Source organism: Periplaneta americana, chromosome 6 (genome assembly GCF_040183065.1).
Source record: "Periplaneta americana isolate PAMFEO1 chromosome 6, P.americana_PAMFEO1_priV1, whole genome shotgun sequence".
Lineage (NCBI taxonomy): Eukaryota > Metazoa > Arthropoda > Insecta > Blattodea > Blattidae > Periplaneta > Periplaneta americana.
Window position 1 is genome coordinate 185294214 of NC_091122.1, and position 19926 is coordinate 185314139.

Genomic DNA, 19926 nt, shown 5'->3' on the forward strand with positions numbered 1-19926 from the left:
TAATTTTAACCCTTGTTTTCTACATCTTCAGTAAATGGCGCTTGGCCCACTATGGTTCTGAACTCTTCAAATAACTTAAATAGTGATACAGCATATATAGTGATATGTAATTATATTTCTTTCTTTCGAAAATGTAAGAATTCACGATCTCCTATGCACCATTGCCATGGAATGAATAAATGTGTTTTTTCTTCCTACTCAAAAATTTTATATTTTGCACATAGGAGTTATTGCAGGAACAACAACGCTACAATCTGAGGCGGCGGTGAAAATGTATTGTATTGTTATTTTAAAAGTCTTGCATATCCTTAAATATCAGTCCTATCAAAATTTTGCATAGAATAAAACTTATCGGAAATAAGTTTCAAAGAGGCTTTTGTTATGTAACATTTTTCACAACAATCAATAATAAGCGAGATATTTCGATTTATTTAATTCAGGCCCCCTTATAACCCCCCTTTTAAATAACGTATTTTGAATGCCATATAGCCTAAAATCTAAGTTACACAAACTTAATTTATATTCCAATAATCATCGAAATCCGTTCAGCCATTATCGCGTGAAAAGGTAACAAACATCCAGACAGACAGACAGACAGACATACAAACAAAAATTTCAAAAAAGCGATTTTCGGTTTCAGGATGGTTAATTATACATGTTAACACCAATTACTTTTTGAAAATCGAAAATTATCAGAAAAATTTTGGCTACAGATTTATTATTAATATAGATGACTATTTAAGCACTTCAGTCTAGACAATTATCATTTGTCACATAAAATCACTCATACAAGTCGCGAAATTGTAGATGCACAAATAAACGAGTTGAATCTTTGACCTTGGCTAGTACACACAGTAACATATCTGTTGATGAAGTTGTCTGAATGGGGAGCGGACAGTATAAAAGCAGGGGCAGGTGACGGTAGTCACAGTGCATTCTCGGAGTTACATTAAGAATCTGGAAGCTGCAGCGCGGGCGAATATGGGACCTGTTCAGATTCTGTGTCTGCTGTTGGGAGCCTTCACTGCTACACTTGTGGACTCTAAGAAATTACGTAAGTAAAACTTTGTATCTTGCAATTTCACGCTTCCTCACTTCACCATACATTGTCATAATTACAGAAATAGAGTTGGTTAAGTAATATAGGGACATCATTTTATTTTTACTTCAATTTTTATTGTACCTGAGTTTTTTAATGTACTTCACTCCCACCCCCTCTACTAGTAAACTTACAACCGTCCTCCACACAGAACCAAGACCGCGTATGCAGTACTGAATTAGTGAGTATAGCACGTTCCAGAAATATGTTCGCGTTTTCCATTGACGAAAGAGCTTTGAATATTGAATCATATTTTCGCACAGGTATTGTCGTCCGTTTGCCTACTTCGCATCCCGGTTTCCCTCACCTGCTTCTGTTCGCCCCTCTGTAAAGTCTAGTAGCTGGGCTGTCTTAGCTCTTTTCTGAAAAATTTAATTTCTGTTAGGAATTGGACGTCTACGTAATATTGTACAACTGTTTAAAATAACTTAAATAAAAGGGCCTCGTTAAGTAATTAACTGTCACGCGATCCCCCACCCCTTTCTACGACCCTGCGACAAAACCACTTGGACGGACAGTAGATAGCATTTCTGAGTAATTTTAGCTTTTCGGATCGGGCAGAAGTGAAGATTGAATTTACAGTACGTAAGGTACTCTTTTATAGAGTAGGTATAGAATTATTTCAACATGAGTTACTCGTACGAAGGACGAAACTGGTAATTGTAATTAGGTACAATAGTCTATAATGCGATAATACGCACAAAAGAACTGAAGCCTGTATCGAAATGAACGGCCACCATTTTCAAAAATGTCTTTAAATATCCGTATTACAATTTTTTTCAATTTAACTTCATTCTCTATATTGTACGCTAATGTGCTGTAACAGTACAATATACACCGCATAATGAATACGTCCGAATGGATAGTTCAATTCGTGAGTAAAAACACTAAGTGTTAATACAGTATTGTATTTTGATTAAATAAAAACCTAATGAAAATTATCAAACTCAAAATTTCGATATTTCCTAGTTTACGTAATTGGATGAACTACTTTTCTTCCCTCCCATACCTAGTAAAGTGATTTGTATTTTACGGCAGTATCATCGAACTCCAGTCTTGGAAGGGGGAGCAAGCGGTGTTTCCGGTTCTACATTTTTAATCCCAAGATATAGCCAGATTAATATTAAAAATGTTAGTAAAAATAAAATTATGTCCCTGTACAATGTAGAAGTTTAATAAAAGTAATTGTATTTTATTAGTTTTGAATACTGTACGTCTTTTGTGAAAAGGCGATTCTATTATTATTAGTTTCTTCCTGCTAGAGGCGATTCGTTTATGTTTGTTTTATTAGTTTTGAACACGATAGGTTTTTGTTAATAACAAACAACAGCAGTACTATGAGAAATATAAAAACATTGTTAAAATGAGTTCAAACGAGGATTCATATATTGAAAATGCAGCAAATTCTGCAATTCTGCAATTCTGCAATGTTTAATACCATCGAAATCCCGCGTAAGATACGAAGTGGAATGTAAAAAATTTGAAGATTGGCATTCCAAACAAAAAGGTATCTTTTCAAAAGAGAACATTCACAGCAAATGGAAGCAAATGACAAACGTTATTTGATGATCATTACCTAACTGGTTTCGTAACAGAAGTATCATTTCCTAACTAGTTGCATAATGAATGTGTTTACAGCATTTTTATTAGTGAAGTAAAGTCGACATTACATAATAAAATTGGATATAATAAATTTAAGCGTATTTTTAAAAATCTGTAAAGCATGTATTTTCTGAGATAGAAAACAAAAGACAGCAAATTTCTACAGACATAAGACCATTTAGCTATATTAAAAGAGAGACATTACTGTCGCAATTAATATCTTTCAGCCTTTCTATCTATGTTAAACCAATAGATTTTCGTAAATAGCAAAGCAATGCAGCATGTGAATGTTCACGTAGACATCACATAATGTAAAATAGTTACAAATCAATTCCATGCATCTACTTGCACCATACAATCTGTAAACAAATTCTTAAGTGTTACCGTACTTCTTGTGATTATGTGTTGCATTAAATATAGCGAACTGAAATTCCTTTACTTCAATGTCAGTAAATTATTGAATGGTGCAGATAGTTGAGGAGGTGGTGCAATTTATGTTGCCACTACTGTAACTGTTTTATAAATTCTAACTTTCAGCTTACTAATAGTATAGTATACTAGGGAAAACACGGGGATTTTACTGGAAGCAAGTAAAGAGATAGGTTTGGAAGTAAATCCCGAAAAGACAAAGTATATGATTATGTCTCGTGACCAGAATATTGTACGAAATGGAAATATAAAAATTGGAAATTTATCTTTTGAAGAGGTGGAGAAGTTCAAATATCTTGGAGCAACAGTAACAAATATAAATTATACTCGGGAGGAAATTAAACGCAGAATAAATATGGGAAATGCCTGTTATTATTCGGTTGAGAAGCTTTTGTCATCTAGTCTGCTGTCAAAAAATGTGAAAGTTAGAATTTATAAAGCAGTTATATTACCGGTTGTTCTTTATGGTTGTGAAACTTGGACTCTCACTTTGAGAGAGGAACATAGGTTAAGGGTGTTTGAGAATAAGGTTCTCAGGAAAATATTTGGGGCTAAGAGGGATGAAGTTACAGGAGAATGGAGAAAGTTACACAACACAGAACTGCACGCATTGTATTCTTCACTTGACATAATTAGGAACATTAAATGCAGACGTTTGAGATGGGCAGGACATGTAGTACGTATGGGCGATCCAGAAATGCATATAGAGTGTTAGTTGGGAGGCCGGAGGGAAAAAGACCTTTGGGGAGACCGAGACGTAGATGGGAGGATAATATTAAAATGGATTTAAGGAAGGTGGGATATGATGATAGAGAATGGATTAATCTTGCTCAGGATAGGGACCGATGGCGGGCTTATGTGAGGGCGGCAATGAACCTCTGGGTTCAGTAAGTAAGTAATAGAATAGTATACAGTAATGTTGCTTAAATTTCAGCATCTGCCTTCAAGACCTGCGCCAGAGATGACCCCAACCTGGACGAATGTACTAGGGTGGCTGTTCAAGATGCTGTCAGGACATTAGTTAACGGTAAGTCTACCATGTAATGTTAAACGGCGAGAAAGTGGAAGCGAACTAGCTACAGCATTTCCCTGGAAACATTTTACATTCTAAGAGAGAATGTTCTGCATATTTAGACCAATCAACAAGTGGAGTACTAGCTGAACATGAAGGACTCAGCAAGTCTGTATTCTGAATATGTGAACACTGATTATCTGGTCAACAAATTTAAACTTTTGTCTGTTAAAAGGGAAACAATGGGTGATTCTAAGTGACTTTTTTGTGCTGATTTCAAATCTTTTTTACAAAACTTTTCCATCAAGCAGGGTTTTAGAGTAATCACATGAAAAACATTTTTCGGGTCTATACATTATAGTATTATTATATCTCAGCAGAAATTACATTTACTGACCTAAAATGTATGTGAAATAGATTTTTGGCTGTACTTTGCTTGAGGATCTTCTCTCTCCAGTATCCAACAGTAGTCTGCTAACGTATTTGGACACCATTTACCCTGGTAGCACCTTTCCATTTCCCCGATGTCCTGATGAAAACGCTCCCCGTGTTCGTAATTACAGCCCATAGGTTTTCAGGGAAGAAATCGAGATGGGGGTGCAGAAAGTGTATTTTTAAAAACATATTACATTCTATGATCTTATAGTTCTCAATCACTGACAAGATCTCTGTAGTTCTCAGACCTGAAGTTTCCTAGAAAGTTTGTGAAAAATTTTTTGAAAGACAACCGTGCAGCTGCTTTTTGCATATTTAAGTGGTTTTCAGATTGCGGATCTTTCATCAGTTCCTTTATTTGAGGATCAACAAATATTCCTTCGTTTAGTTTAGCTTCACTGATTCTTGGGAACTTATTTTTCAGGAAGATAAATGGACTACCATCACGATCCACTGCTTTCACAAAATACTTAATCAAGCCTAGTTTGATATGCAGCGGAGGCAATACCCTTAATTTTGACTGCTTACATCTCCTGCCATCAGCTCTGGACAGAGGATGGGTTTAGTATTACTGCATTACGAAAATAATTTTTATCTCACAGAATACTGTGAGTGATTCAGGGATCCTTCTAGTCCTCAAATCACACTGTGATTTACACTATAGAAACATATAGCTCTGATCCTGAAATAAAGGCCTATTTACAATCTAAAGTACGGATACCTAGCATGTTGGCGAGTGAGAATGTGTGACGTGGTTTCATGCATGAGAATTTTAATAGAATTTGTTAGCTGCACAATCCTTGTAGGTAATTAACGAGTGATTGGAGAAACTGAAAACAAAAAGCTGTAATATATTATTGCATCTTGAAGCTGGCCTGTGTGGCATAGAATGTCTCTACCTTTTGGTCCGAAGGGTTGTGGGTTCGAGTTCCACCTCGGGCATGGGTGTTGTGTTTGTATTAGTTTACGTAAAGGAAAACAAATGGAAAGAAAACAGAAAAACAAAGATAACTTAAGGGAAAAAGTGGTTATGTCGCAGGGTCGTCGAAAAAGGGGGAAATCACGGGACAGCTACTTAATAGGACCCTTACCTAATTTAAAAAATATATATCAAATATTACACATTATATATTGTTTGTATTTGTTACAGGTGAACCTAGCTTAGGAATCCTACCTCTGGACCCGCTAGAAATCACTACGCTCGTTATTGGTAGAGGGACAGGCAGTGTGAACGTGGATCTGAAGTTCAGCAATCTCAAAGTCTACGGCATCAAGAATTCCAGCATGTCCAAGCTACAGTAAGTCTCTATTTCTTTTGTGTAGTGGTAGTAATGGTCTTGTCTATGCGGATGACGTGAATATGTTAGCAGAAAATCCACAAACGATTAGGGAAAACACGGAAATTCTACTTGAAGCAAGTATAGCGATAGGGTTGGAAGTAAATCCCGAAAAGACTAAGTATATGATTATGTCTCGTGACCAGAATATTGTACGAAATGGAACTATAAAAATTGGAGATTTATCCTTCGAAGAGGTGGAAAATTCAAATATCTTGGAGCAACAGTAACAAATATAAATGACACTCGGGAGGAAATTAAACGCAGAATAAATATGGGAAATGCCTATTATTATTCGGTTGAGAAGCTTTTGTCATCTAGTCTGCTGTCAAAAAATCTGAAAGTTAGAATTTATAAAACAGTTATACTACCGGTTGTTCTGTATGGTTGTGAAACTTGGACTCTCACTTTGAGAGAGGAACAGAGATTAAGGGTGTTTGAGAATAAGGTTCTTAGGAAGATATTTGGGGCTAAGAGGGGTGAAGTTACAGGAGAATGGAGAAAGTTACACAACGCAGAGCTGCACGCATTGTATTCTTCACCTGACATAATTAGGAACATTAAATCCAGACGTTTGAGATGGGCAGGGCATGTAGCACGTATGGGCGAGTCCAGAAATGCATGTAGAGTGTTAGTTGGAAGGTCGGAGGGAAAAAGACCTTTGGGGAGGCCGAGACGTATATGGGAAGATATATTAAAATGGATTTGAGGGAGGTGGGATATGATGATAGAGAATGGATTAATATTGTTCAGGATATGGACCAATGGCGGTCTTATGTGAGGGCGGCAATGAAACTCCAAGTTCCTTAAAAGCCAGTAAGTAAGTAAGTATAAGATAGGTAAGACACTTTACTTTACATAATACGAAAATCCGTGGACACAATCAAATGTATTGAAATAAATGTAATTACTAAACACAATAATAGAACATGGAATTCACCAAGGATGAAGAATGAAACTGGGGGTAGGAGGACTATGCCGTATGTCGATGTAGATTTTGTTACTCCGACAGTGAAAAATTAGACAAGAGAAAACTATTATGGACAAAAGAAAACTTAAATCTAAATATGTCATTTGTTTAAGTTCAAGGGAGTGGGGGTTCCTAACCCTGTAACTCACCCCCTCCCCTTGCGTACGTCCCTGATTGTAAGAGTAATAGCTACTTTTGTGTTTTGTCATACAACAGTGCATAATTCTGAAGAACGATCATATTACTAAATTGTAATTTTCTCTATACGTACTATTTCATCAATAACTTTCAATAAACAGATTACGCTACCAAAAATGGATATTGCTCATTTGTTTTTTCACGAAGGCTTCACGAGAATATACTAACATACCCGAAACAAAAAATTCTGTTCCGGCAGTGAAATAATAGTACATTATGCAACGAGCCTATAATGATAGTAATTAAGACGCGAGTATGTTTGTTTATGAAACGAGCGCAAGCGAGTTTCATAATTTTCATACGAGCGTCTTAATTACCATTATAGGCAAGTTTCATATGACTTTTTATGCTCGACCATATTTCTAACTTGAAATTATTCAGAAGTAGGCCTATTCATTTTATTCGTATCTGACCTGAGAGCGGAAATGACCTTGTGCATAGCTCGTAAATTGTGAGATGTGCGCAGACGCGAAAGTATTGATTTTTTCCGAGGAACAATAATGTCATTGACCTTGTTATAATCTACAGAATAACATGAATAATTTTGATATAACCTGGAAATTGATTTAGAATTGAAAAACGAGATGACAAATTGAATTTATTTGAATATTATTTACAATTAACGCTAATTATTATAGTAACAGAACATAACCTTCTGCGATAGCACTGGATTTCCAGCCTCCGTGACGTTTTGCTAGTTGTCTTTCGATTGCATATCCGAGAATAATCGAAAACCTGAACTTTAATGAATAGGTGTACTTTAATGATATGTATTAAAGGACTGCTACCAGGTGTATAATTACTACATTTCGGCATGGTCGAGCATGAAATATATTCTTGCTCATGAATTCTATTCGATTTGGTTTGATTCGAAGCATTGCTTTCTGCGGTCTTCCATTTAAATACATTGTGAAGAGGAATTCTGTTCTATTCGATTGTGCTAAGTGGGAGCGCGCCTTCAGTCTGTCCTTGATAGACGACAAAAAAAGACAAGCAGTGAGTCAGTTAAAAATAAGTGCAGCTTATTGCGTTGTGTTGTTTTTTGCAATGGTTACATATTCAGTAAGTGAACGAGTACACATTCTGAAAATGTACAGTCGCAGAAAAAATAAATGGGTCATCTAATTTTGCTAAGTTCCAGATACAACGCAATGCGCATGTGCAGTAAAGAAGAGCGCCTATATGTATGCTATTTGTGGACAGTCTTGCGAAGCTTGTTGCCTATATAGAGGAGGACCGCTACCAAAATTCGGCCCATCTTTTAATTCCGTATCTGTATATGCAGGTGTGATTACACAACGTCCTTCACTATATTATTATTATTATTATTATTATTATTATTATTATTATTATTATTATTATTATTACTGGAAGCAAATCCCGAAAAGACAAAGTGTATGATTATGTCTCGTGACGAGAATATTGTACGAAATGGAAATATAAAAATTGGAGATTTATCTTTTGAAGACGTGGAGAAGTTCAAATATCTGGGAGCAACAGCAACAAATATAAATGATACTCGGGAGGAAATTAAACACAGAATAAATATGGGAAATGCCTGTTATTATTCGGTTGGGAAACTTTTATCATCCGGTCTGCCATTGAAAAATCTGAAAGTTAGAATTTATAAAACAGTTATATTACCGGTTGTTCTTTATGGTTGTGAAACTTGGACTCTCACTTCGAGAGAAGAACAGAGGTTAAGGGTGTTTGAGAATAAGGTGCTTAGGAAAATATTTGGGGCTAAGATGGATGAAGTTACAGGAGAATGGAGAAAGTTACACAACACAGAACTGCACGCATTGTATTCTACACCTAACATAATTAGGAGCATTAAATCCAGACGTTTGAGATGGGCAAGGCATGTAGCACGTATGGGTGAATCCAGAAATGCGTATAGTTGGGAGGCCGGAGGGAAAAAGACCTTTAGGGAGGCCGAGACGAAATTGGGAAGATAATATTAAAATGGATTTGAGGGAGGTGGGATATGATGGTAGAGACTGGATTAATCTTGCTCAGGATAGGGACCAATGGCGGGCTTATGTGAGGGCGGCAATGAACTTCCGGGTTCCTTAAAAGCCAGTAAGTAAGTATTATTATTATTGTTATTATTATTATTATTATTATTATTATTATTATTATTATTATTATTATTATTATTATAGTGATCATCTTGTAATTGAGACTTTCCCTGCAATAACTCAAGGTACATTACGTCGTTTTTCTGTTTCCAATATATAAGAGTCCTTAATAACATATCTCCCTCCTGACGAAATATTATTTCCCTCCGACAAACACAGCACCCTCGAGGAACATTTGAATGTCGCTCTGCGCAATGCTGTTATACCAGATCTAAAATGTTTGTATCTTAAATTCAAGTTTTTATAGTTAAGTTCTTGTTCCGGAGAACGCCTCAATTACTTATGGTTTCGTGAATAGCTGATCGGAAGTTGTTATTATAAAGTTTCTTTCTACCGTCAATACAGGTGTGCCTACCTATTTACTTTCTATGAAGTAATTCGAAGGGACAAAATCCTACTACATCAGGGACGGGAACTCGTTTTGTAAACAGAGGAGGATTCATGAGTACCTACATACAGCAACTAAGTTAGCAGAAGGAGCTGAGCTCTCTGAGACAGGCTGTTTCCGTCGCTGTACTACATTCTCCTTGTGAATCAATAGTTTTTCCTCAATAATTTTGTCATACTATCATCATCATTGTATTGTATTGTATTGTATTTATTAACATTCCATGGTATTCATACATGCTTACAGCTAGAATATGGAACAAGTCAAAAAACTTAATACTATTATAAAATCTTAATTTATAGTCACAGTCTAGATGAAATATATACAGACGAGATTTACAATATAGTCTACTAATACAAGACAAAGTTTTAGTATCAATTTCATGATGTGTTATTGAATGTCATGAATTCACCTACAGAATACAAGGCGTGAGAAATTAGGTACTTCTTTAATTTGGCCCTAAATAATTTGATGTTTTGAGTTTCATTTTTTATCTCGATAGGGAGGTTATTAAAAATTTTTACTGCCATATAACGCACTCCTTTTTGATAGCACGATAGACTTGCCGATGGAGTATGAAAGTCATTTTTTGGCGTGTATTTATGCTATGAGCTGTTGAATTAGTTACAAAGTTTTCACGATTACATAAGAGGAAGATTATTAATGAAAAGATATACTGACAAGCCATGGGCATTATTTGTAGTTTTTTTAAAATAGTCCTGCACGATTCCCTAGATTTGGCACCTACTATCATTCTAATTACTCTTTTTTGTAATAGAAATATACTGTTACTATCTGTGGAATTTCCCCAGAATATTATTCCAAAACTCATTACCGAGTGGAAGTATGCAAAGTATATTGTTTTTAAGGTATTGATATTTACTATCTTTTGCATAGATCTAATAGCAAAACAAGCTGAATTTAGTTTGGGGGTAATTTCTTTAATATGATTTTTCCAATTTAACACATTATCGATTTTTAAGCCATCATCATCATCATCATCATCATCATCATCATCATCATCATCAAAGGACATATTTCCAAAAATCTACGATGGCCTTTATATTTTTAAGATTCCTTAGTGAACACTTTTTTGAACTGAAATACCGATTTGCAAATATTTATTTACTAACTACAAATTATATTTCGCATTATGAACAATGCATTGTGTGTACAGTTTCTGCAAGGGTGATTTTCTTGCAATTTTTTATGCTGTGTCTCTCAAGACACTTTTCAATCATTTTACACTACTGGTATTACTGAAACTATTGGTATGATTTTTCTTTCAGCCATAACTTGGATGAATATACAATTACTGCTGATTCCGCAACTCCTGAATTGCGTATAGAAGCAGATTATGAAGCAGATGGAAAAGTTCTTCTGTTGCCAGTCAGAGGCAAGGGAAAATCCACTATTATATTCAGTAAGTACGCTGCAGTATTCGTTGTACAAACAGGGCCTAGAATACATGAAAATGCCACTTTAGTAGGTACCACTAAGTTTCGATTAAAATTAATTTCATTGTCTGTAGGAATTTTTACACAGGTAATGTGAAAACTATCAGATTGTTGAAAAGAACATTTTATTTGGTGACAAGCTAGCAATTCAAATTTTTAATGCCTTGTTGCATTTTCATAATAATTTTTGTGATAGTGCCAAGGGAAGCCAACTGATGAAGTAGTAACTATGGCATGGTGAAGGTACATGTAGGAATAAAAAAACTGTATCTTAATAAGCTTCTTGATTATCCCTCAGAATGCTGTATTCTGAATTTAAAGTATTTAATATTCATCAAATTTATAATAATGTCTTAGATAGTGAAAAAAAATCTAAAAATGCATTTAAAATTGCAAGCCTCATCCAGATCTCAGCTGTTCTTCAAACTGTCAGATAATATCCTGTGTAATTTCTATAAAATAAACAAAGAAAAAATACCAATCTATATCACAGATACACTCATTGCTAAAACTCCAGTTGTGAATGAAATTTCTCCATGGAAAGGATAATTCCAGAACATAGTATACAAATTCCAGGAAATCATTCCAAAAATGATCCTCCATACATTTTTAAGTTAGATGCCATGGAACTAATCTGCAGCACATATAAGGCTCACCTTCAAATTTATACAGATGGATCTCTAAATACTGATGATGGGACATCAGGAGCAGGGTATTATATTCCAAAATATCAAGAAAGTTGCTTCATACCATGTTCATTCTCCTCCAGTCTTGACACTGAATTGCTAGCTATTGATGCTGCTCTTCATTGTGTTACTCAAATTTCTGAAAAACCTATTTGCATATTTACTAATGCCAAGGGGGCTATATTTAATATAATTAAATATGTACCAAACCTATACACACATAGAATTATTCCAATTCAGAAACAACTAAGTAAACTAAAAGAATTCCAAAAGGAAATAACATTTCAATGGATACCTAGTCATTGTGGTCTACCTGGAAACGAGAAAGTCGATAACATTGCAAAACAGGCAACAAACTTGCAACCAAGACCTCTTCAAGTGATATCCAAAAATGCTTGGTTAATGATTCAAAAACCAGTGGCCCATTAAATTCCTCTTCTGCAATCCACTAACTTTAAAGGTGCACTAACCAATAGAGGAATATATTATTTACAGGTCTCTTTTCTTGCAATCCAGCATGAATATCTGATATTTGATATAGGTCTAACCTAATTGGGAACTGAACTCTCTTGGACTTAAATCTCGAATACGATTTTAATTAATCTGTTCATATTTAAAAAAAATATGTTAGCTAAAATAAATATTATGTACATTCAACAGGCGATCTAAAAGCTCTCTTGAAACAAGTCGGAGAGCCATTCACCAAGAACAATAAGAAATACCTTCGGACCACAGCATTTGATGTCCAGTTGTTCCCAAAGAAGATGAAAATGCATTTTGAGAACCTCTTCAATGGAGATGAAAAACTTGGTAAGAAAATAAAATACTAGGCTATCTCCTAAATAATGTCCTTTCTTAAATTTTTATTCAGAATATGTTCTGATATGAACTGTACTTAAACTTCGAAGTCAATATCATTAGATTCTATGATCTTGAGCCACCTTTCAGACAGTGCCATGACCCCAATACGATACCAGGTCTTCCTTTTTGATGTGAGCAATTGCAAGTATCCATTCAAGCTTCCACGAAAGAAATGACTAAGTAATGAGAAGAGATGACAATCCGAAGGAGAAAGTCAGGACTATATGCCTTGTGTTGTGAGAGTTCGATTCCTGGGGTTTTACTTTGTCCTAGTGTCGGATGCTGCACAAACTCGTACCAGTAGTTGTTCAGAATAAAACTTTGCATCAACAGCACGCCCGTTTGGAAACAGATCAAAAAATATATATTAGTGTTTTGCCCAAAGGCAGGTCTTTCATTGTAAACCCAGCATTCTCCAATCTTTCCTACTTTCTGCCCTCCTCTTAGTCTCCGCATATGATCCATATATATTAATGTTGTCTATCTGATATTTTCTTCTGCCTCGAACTCTTCTTCCGTTCACCATTCCTTCCAGTAGGCAGTTTCTTCTCAGCCAGTAACCCAAGCAATTCCTTTTTCTCTTTCTGATCAGTTTCAGCATCATTCTTTCTTCATTCACTCTTTCCAACACAGCTTCATTTCTTATTCTATCTGTTCATTTTACACACTCCATTCTTTTCCATATCCACATTTCAAATGCTACTAGTCTAGGGTGACCAGACGTCCCATTTTTAACGGAATTGTCCCTTGTCCCGCGGAAAGTATGCTTGGTATGTCAAATGTCCTTTTTTTTTAATGGTTTCCCGTTTCCCTAAATTATTGTTAAAATATTTCTTTTATTTCATTATGAAAGATTAATACATTAGTTTTACAAACATAATTCAGATTGTAAGTTTTGTGTTAGGAATACCTGCACCAACGCATCATCAGAAAGAGTGTTTTCATTGTTGAATTCAATTTGGTCTGACGAAAGGAATCGGTTTTCAGTTAAAACCATAACGGCCATGTTAATCACAAAATGTAATTTCAAAAATGTGTCTTGCGTGGACTTCTATAGTTTCCTAAAGAAAGGCCAACACTTCTAGAGCAAATTCACTCATCAAAGAAATATGAAGCAGATTGTACAGTTCATCTTCATGGAGAATGTTAAAATAGTTAAAAGGTAATATGAGGCAAAAAAATTTTGTCATGAAATAAGTTCAGAATACAGTGACATGGATATGATGTAAGGTCCAATTAACCTGAAGTATTTTTAAACAGATATAAGTTAACCTATTTAATCCAAACTAGGTACAATGTAAAAAATTGTCAACAATGACTTAAGCCAAGTATCCATGCTACTCTATTATACATTTTTATAATTATTACAGCCTAGTTATTATAAACAGTGTAGTATTTATTACTTTAAAATAAATAAACCTGGACCTTATTGCTTATATAAACACAAGTAGGCCTAATAATGAATGTTTAGATAAAATGTTGATTCATGTCAACTTTAATGTGGCCCGTTTTTTTTTATTTTGGAAATCTGGTCACTCTATTCTAGTCACTTACCTTCACTTAGTCGTAATATTCATGTTTCTGCCTCATATAATGTTCTTTTTTCTATTAAAAGTTACTTTGCCATTGCTATCCTCCTTTTAACTTCCTGGCAGCAGCTCATGTTACTGCTTATAGTACACCCCAAGTATTTGAAGCTGTCCACTTGCTCTACTGCATCATTTAGTATTCGCAGGTTTACCTTTTTTATTTTTCTTCTTCGTCTTGTTTGCATTTATTTTGATCCCATACTGCTCACAATTGAGGACATCACCCGAATAAGGGAGTATACGGCAAAATGTAGTTCTGATATAAACTAATTTGATTGTTTGTCAGCTGTCAGGTTCATCATAGTTGTGTCGAAAAAGTTTTTCATTACTGTTAAATACTTTCGAGGATATTTAAAACAAAATTATTGAAACATAACAGCAAATAGTATGTTCTGCTATTAGCAAATAAATATAATATGGAACTCTGTATACGCCCTTTTTTCGGCGACAATATGTTTTAGTACTGTTTTTAATTATCCTGATGTTCTAGGTGTCTAACTTTGCATGAAAATTAATTATGTATGGGAACATCTCGTACTTTAGTAATAATTTTGTCTGAAAAGAGTAAAATAAAATAAATTCAATAAAATAAAATATACATTTACCATAATATATTAAATAATATTATTTAGTAATTACACAAGTAGGCCTACAGAATAACATTACATTTTTAGTTTATGGTTTTCTTGTTCTTATGTCTTTTTCTTCTTTATGCATCATCACTACTGTTGCTAGAGTCATCTTCATTGTGTGATGATGTCCTGGCTTTATTCAACATTGAGTTCAGTCAGCTTTGGCTATCTTCATATGAAAACTGTAAGAGATCTCTTAAGTCCATCGCCTTGGAGGGTTTCAAAAGCACTGAGTTCATTTGTGTTGGACTCAAAAGTTTCAGCTGCGACACTTCCATTCTCGTCTTTCAAATATATAATTTGTTTTATTTAACGACGCTCGCAACTGCAGAGGTTATATCAGCGTCGCCGGATGTGCCGGAATTTCGTCCCGCAGGAGTTCTTCTACATTCCAGTAAATCTACTGACATGAGCCTGTCGCATTTAAGCACACTTAAATACCATCGACCAGGCCCGGGATCGAACCCGCAACCTTGGGCATAGAAGGCCAGCGCAATACCAACTCGCCAACCAGGTCGACCGTCTTCCAAATGTTGAAGGGAACAAATGATGCAGATTATGAGGTTCAAGCTGAAAATACCCCTGATGTACTGTATTGCAGTTGTTTATACTTTTGCATCATGATTGTATAAGGACGATTTAAGTGTGTATCTTTTTTATTATTGAGGATGTCATCTGAAACCAGTTTATTCTGAACTGTTGTTAATCGTTTCTCTGAAATTTGCAATAGAAAGTATTGATAACATCAAATTTTTTACCCCCATTATAGAAAACACTATATTTCCACAAATTATCCCTATTCTTGATTCTCAGCTTTTAGATTCACTCTTTCAAGGCAAAAAGTAATAAAATTATATTATTCGAATTTCGAACCTATATCCCAAAAGCGTTTAAAAATAGAGAGTTTATCGTCCTTTGAAATTTCATGTGTACACATTTTCATACATCATCTTCTTACCGGTGTAAATAACTTCTTTTCCATTTCCTTGCCTGCACAAGTTGTGTATAACTTGCCACTGTTTCTATTCATTTTCCTTTATTCAGTTTTCCATTTAGTTTTGCTCACAAGCTTCTTTTTTCCCATATTTTCGGTCATGATTCACTGCTGCAATTGATGTAGGCCTAACATCGAATATTAGCCTACTACAGCACGGCTTGCAACAGCACGTGACTGCCGCTGTAGTAGGTGCGTTCACCTGTTCAACGTAAATGCGTAACTATGTGTCCTGTGTTATGTATTGAAGCTAGACTTATGAAAATTTACTATAGTACACTATACGCATTCAACTATCTAATCCCTTGATCGTCGGAAAACGGGCGTATAAGGGTATACGCCGTTATTCGGGTGAAGTCCTCAATTGTCATATAGCTCCAGTAGCATATCCCTTAGTATCATCTCTTCTTCTGCTAACAAAGCCATATCAGCAGCAAATCTTATGCTCTTCATAAATTCTGCCTTCGTAATTCCACCAGACATGTAACATTACGTTCAAGTCAACTTCGTTTAGCAATAGCCTTAGTCGGTGTTTTGAGGTGTCAGAATTAAGGTAATATACTGGTATCATTTTTATTACATATGATTATTCTCTTGATAAATATTTTGTTCAAGGTATTAGACAAGATATCCATTCTGCACTGACCTTGTTCTCTCATTAATTCATGAGATGCAAATCTACAACTTGTGTGTGATTTTCTGACGGTCTTCATGTGGTGATGTATCTGTTAATGCAATAAGTTATTCTGACTTCCTATGAGCGCTCGTTGAGTTTCTTCCAAAGATCTGCAAGTGTTCACCACGTCCCATATGCTAAGCCTTCTTGGGTGTTATGGTAAATCTTTAATGTCTGTATCTCCATTATTGAAATACTGAAAACGTTGTAAGCTTACTACACTCACAGACGACACCGTCGCACTCCACCTCACAGATTTTAGAGCTGCATCAGCTTCATAACCTTGTTTCCAACACAACCAAGGACTCTATTCTCGAAATGTATTTCTATGAGAATGAATTTTGATCTACTCTCCTGTTCCGGTTTATATACATTAATTCTAACCGTATATTATAATAAATTTATTTCAATTTAGTTGCATTGTGAAAACGTAAAATAGAACGACAAAATCTGCAAGCCAAGTGCTTCAACATCTATCGCTTTCCTGTCATAGGTAAGGCGATGAACAAGCTGCTAAATGACAACTGGGAAGTAGTGATGGCAGACGTGAGGCCCGGCCTTGAAGAAGGTCTGGAACAAGTGCTCACCACCATCTCCAACCAGATCTACACCAACGTCCCCTACGATGACATCTACCCTCCAACATCGAAATGAGACTGTCTCTGATGTGGACAAATGTTATGTCTAAACATGTTGTATTTAAAATGTTATGTTTCAATAAAGCCCAATAACAATGTTAGTAGACTTTTATTTCTACTTAAAGTCTACAATTCGTCCACTCATTTAATGGGTGGTTGCACCATACAGGTGTGGGCTGTGCTTAGATTGTTTGTGTACACTCATTTAACAGGCTGATCAGCCTAAAGTTTCACTATGCTGCCATATAGCTACTGCAAAAGAACATTTATGGAAATGCATAGAACAACTGTACTTCCATCTAGCGGTCGTTACCACAAAATGTCTTTTTGATGGCAGAGACTCTGGTGGTTGTTCTCATTTTATGTTTCCATTTCATAACATGGGAACAGCCAATTTGATATACAGAGCATTCGCCTATGGGTGGGGCCAGAAAAGCGGCCTGCCTGCGGTGTCACTTGCAGGAATCGTCTATCCGTAAGCTTCCGCTTTCTATACTATACTCTGTAGGGTTTTAATTTTAAAAGTTTAGCAGCAGTAAAGACTGATGTTTCTGAAACACTAACTTCCTGTGAGACACTTCTTACAGATTTATTAGGAGAGCGTGTAAATGATGCAGTGATTTCATTAATTTTTTCTCCCGTCAGTACTCTTTGTTTTCGCTTAGGAATTGTAGCATTTATCGACCCTGTTGTCCTTAATTTGTTAACAAGACGTCTAACAGTTTCTCTACCCTGAATTGGAGCACCCGGATATTTCACTTCAAATTGCCTACGCACCTCTCTACATGACTCTGTTTTCACATATGCATCATACATAAAAATTCTCTGTTCAAGCGTGAATTTTGCGTTTTGCATTGTTAACAAATTTTACACACACGCTGAATATTTAAGCAACTGTGTCAAGAACGTGTTAAATACTGCAACATCTGGCTCACAACTGATAACTTGTTGACCTTGATTGTCGAGCATGTCTCAACAACTGCGCGCACAAAGCGGCGTATCAGTACAGGCTGCTTTCCTGGCCCCACTAGCAGACGAACGCTCTGTATATGTGATCAGAGGTGCACTAATAAGACTGTAACAAAACACTGAATAACAAATACATGAAGTTGTAGACGAGTTCATGGGCATCGTTCCTGTTGAGCTAAGCATGTCGTAAAATTAATGATTGAACGTCACATACCAGGAATTTGTTTCAAAGATGTGTTAAAATGCTTTTATTATTTTTTCCGAATATACCAATATTTTGTTATCTGTAATTTTTAGGAAACAAGAGTACGACAAATGGTGTGCGCTTCCACATAAAGGAAAAGGTGTTATTTTATTTCAAGAATATTCTCCCGGAAATAAATGGATTTTTTCTAAGGAGGGTCTGTCTTCCTCTGAATGGTGCGACGCAATTAAGATGAATGCTAACGTAGCACCAGTGAGAAGTCTTCATGGGAGATCCTTGGACAGTTTCTGTTGCAGATACTGCAACGAGATTGAAACCTTAGCACACGTCCTAGGATCCTGTCAGCATGGAGAACTCCTGAGAAATTCACGCCATCATAACATCCAAAAACTAATAGCACAAGCCCTTAGAAAAAGATCCTTCGAGGTCCATGAAGAGGTGCACTGCGTTGCGTCTGAAGGCGGCGGAATTAGAAGAGTGGACATCGTGGCTCTAGGCAAGACTAATAGTAAAGGCTTTATACTGGACCCAACTGTTAGATTTGAGATGAGCCAGACCCAACCATCTGAGGTCAACAAAGAGAAACAACAAATTTATGAGCCTACTATTCCGTATTTTCGAGAAAAATATCAGATGGAAGGCACCTGGGAAGTACATGGTTTAATGATCAGAGCAAGGGGCACCATCCCACGATCAACTGTAAACACTATCAAAACATTTGGAATCCGTGACATCGTTCCAAAAATAATTACTTCTAGCATTAAAGGGTCTGTGGCGATTCTGAAAATTCATTTATACGGAATATCATAATCCCCCCCCCCTTTTTCTATTCGTTAGTGTGTGATTGTTACAAATATATGTACAAATTTACTATTTCTTAAATTTAAGCTCCTAGTTCACATTTCAATTTGACTCATCTATTTTACTGTAATCGTTACTATTCTTATATGTGTGTTATTCTGTGTTTTTGGCAACCTAGGATGCCTGGGCAGACTATTTCTTGGAAATAAATTATATATATGTATTAGTAGAATAACAAAATCAACCAACATTTTTCTGATTTTTAATGGTCTACTTACATTTAAACCAAATGAAATGAGAACATTTAAACCAACCTTGGTACAGGAATACACTCTCACTATACTTTACAAAACAGTGGCATGTTATGTTATGTTATGTTATGTTATGTTATATGTTATGTTATATGTTATGTTATATGTTATGTTATGTTATGTTATGTTATGTTATGTTATGTTATGTTATGTTATGTTATGTTATGTTATGTTATGTTATGTTATGTTATGTTATGTTATGTTATGTTATGTTATGTTATGTTATGTTATGTTATGTTATGTTATGTTATGTTATGTTATGTTATGTTATGTTATGTTATGTTATGTTATGTTATGTTATGTTATGTTATGTTATGTTATGGTAGTGAGGCCTGGACAATTCGTAGTATTGACATACAGAGATTAACTGCAGCAGAAATTAAATATATTAGAATACACACGAATGAACCACATAAGAAATTGTAACATTATGAAGGAACTGCAATTGAATCAACAGTACATAACCTACAAAATTACAGGCAAAACTGGAAGTCAC

General features: G+C 35.4%; 1 protein-coding gene across 1 annotated transcript; it reads left to right on the forward strand.

Moving 5' to 3' along the window:
* Positions 1–898: 898 nt before the first annotated feature.
* LOC138702123 (protein takeout-like) lies at positions 899–17245 on the forward strand. The gene is made up of 6 exons (XM_069829717.1): positions 899–1054; positions 4065–4157; positions 5728–5875; positions 10901–11034; positions 12415–12564; positions 17000–17245. The coding sequence occupies exons 1-6, from the start codon at positions 982–984 to the stop codon at positions 17158–17160; spliced, it is 759 nt and encodes a 252-aa protein (XP_069685818.1). The 5' UTR covers positions 899–981; the 3' UTR covers positions 17161–17245.
* The last annotated feature ends 2681 nt before the right edge of the window (positions 17246–19926 follow it).

What these genes read in the sequence shown, in the direction of transcription:
- LOC138702123 (XM_069829717.1), top strand. Translation starts at nt 982, where the DNA reads ATGGGACCTGTTCAGATTCTGTGTCTGCTGTTGGGAGCCTTCACTGCT. An exon ending in TGTCAGGACATTAGTTAACG is followed by an intron (nt 4,158 to 5,727) that starts GTAAGTCTACCA and finishes TATTTGTTACAG; the next exon opens with GTGAACCTAGCTTAGGAATC. An exon ending in TCCAGCATGTCCAAGCTACA is followed by an intron (nt 5,876 to 10,900) that starts GTAAGTCTCTAT and finishes TTTTTCTTTCAG; the next exon opens with CCATAACTTGGATGAATATA.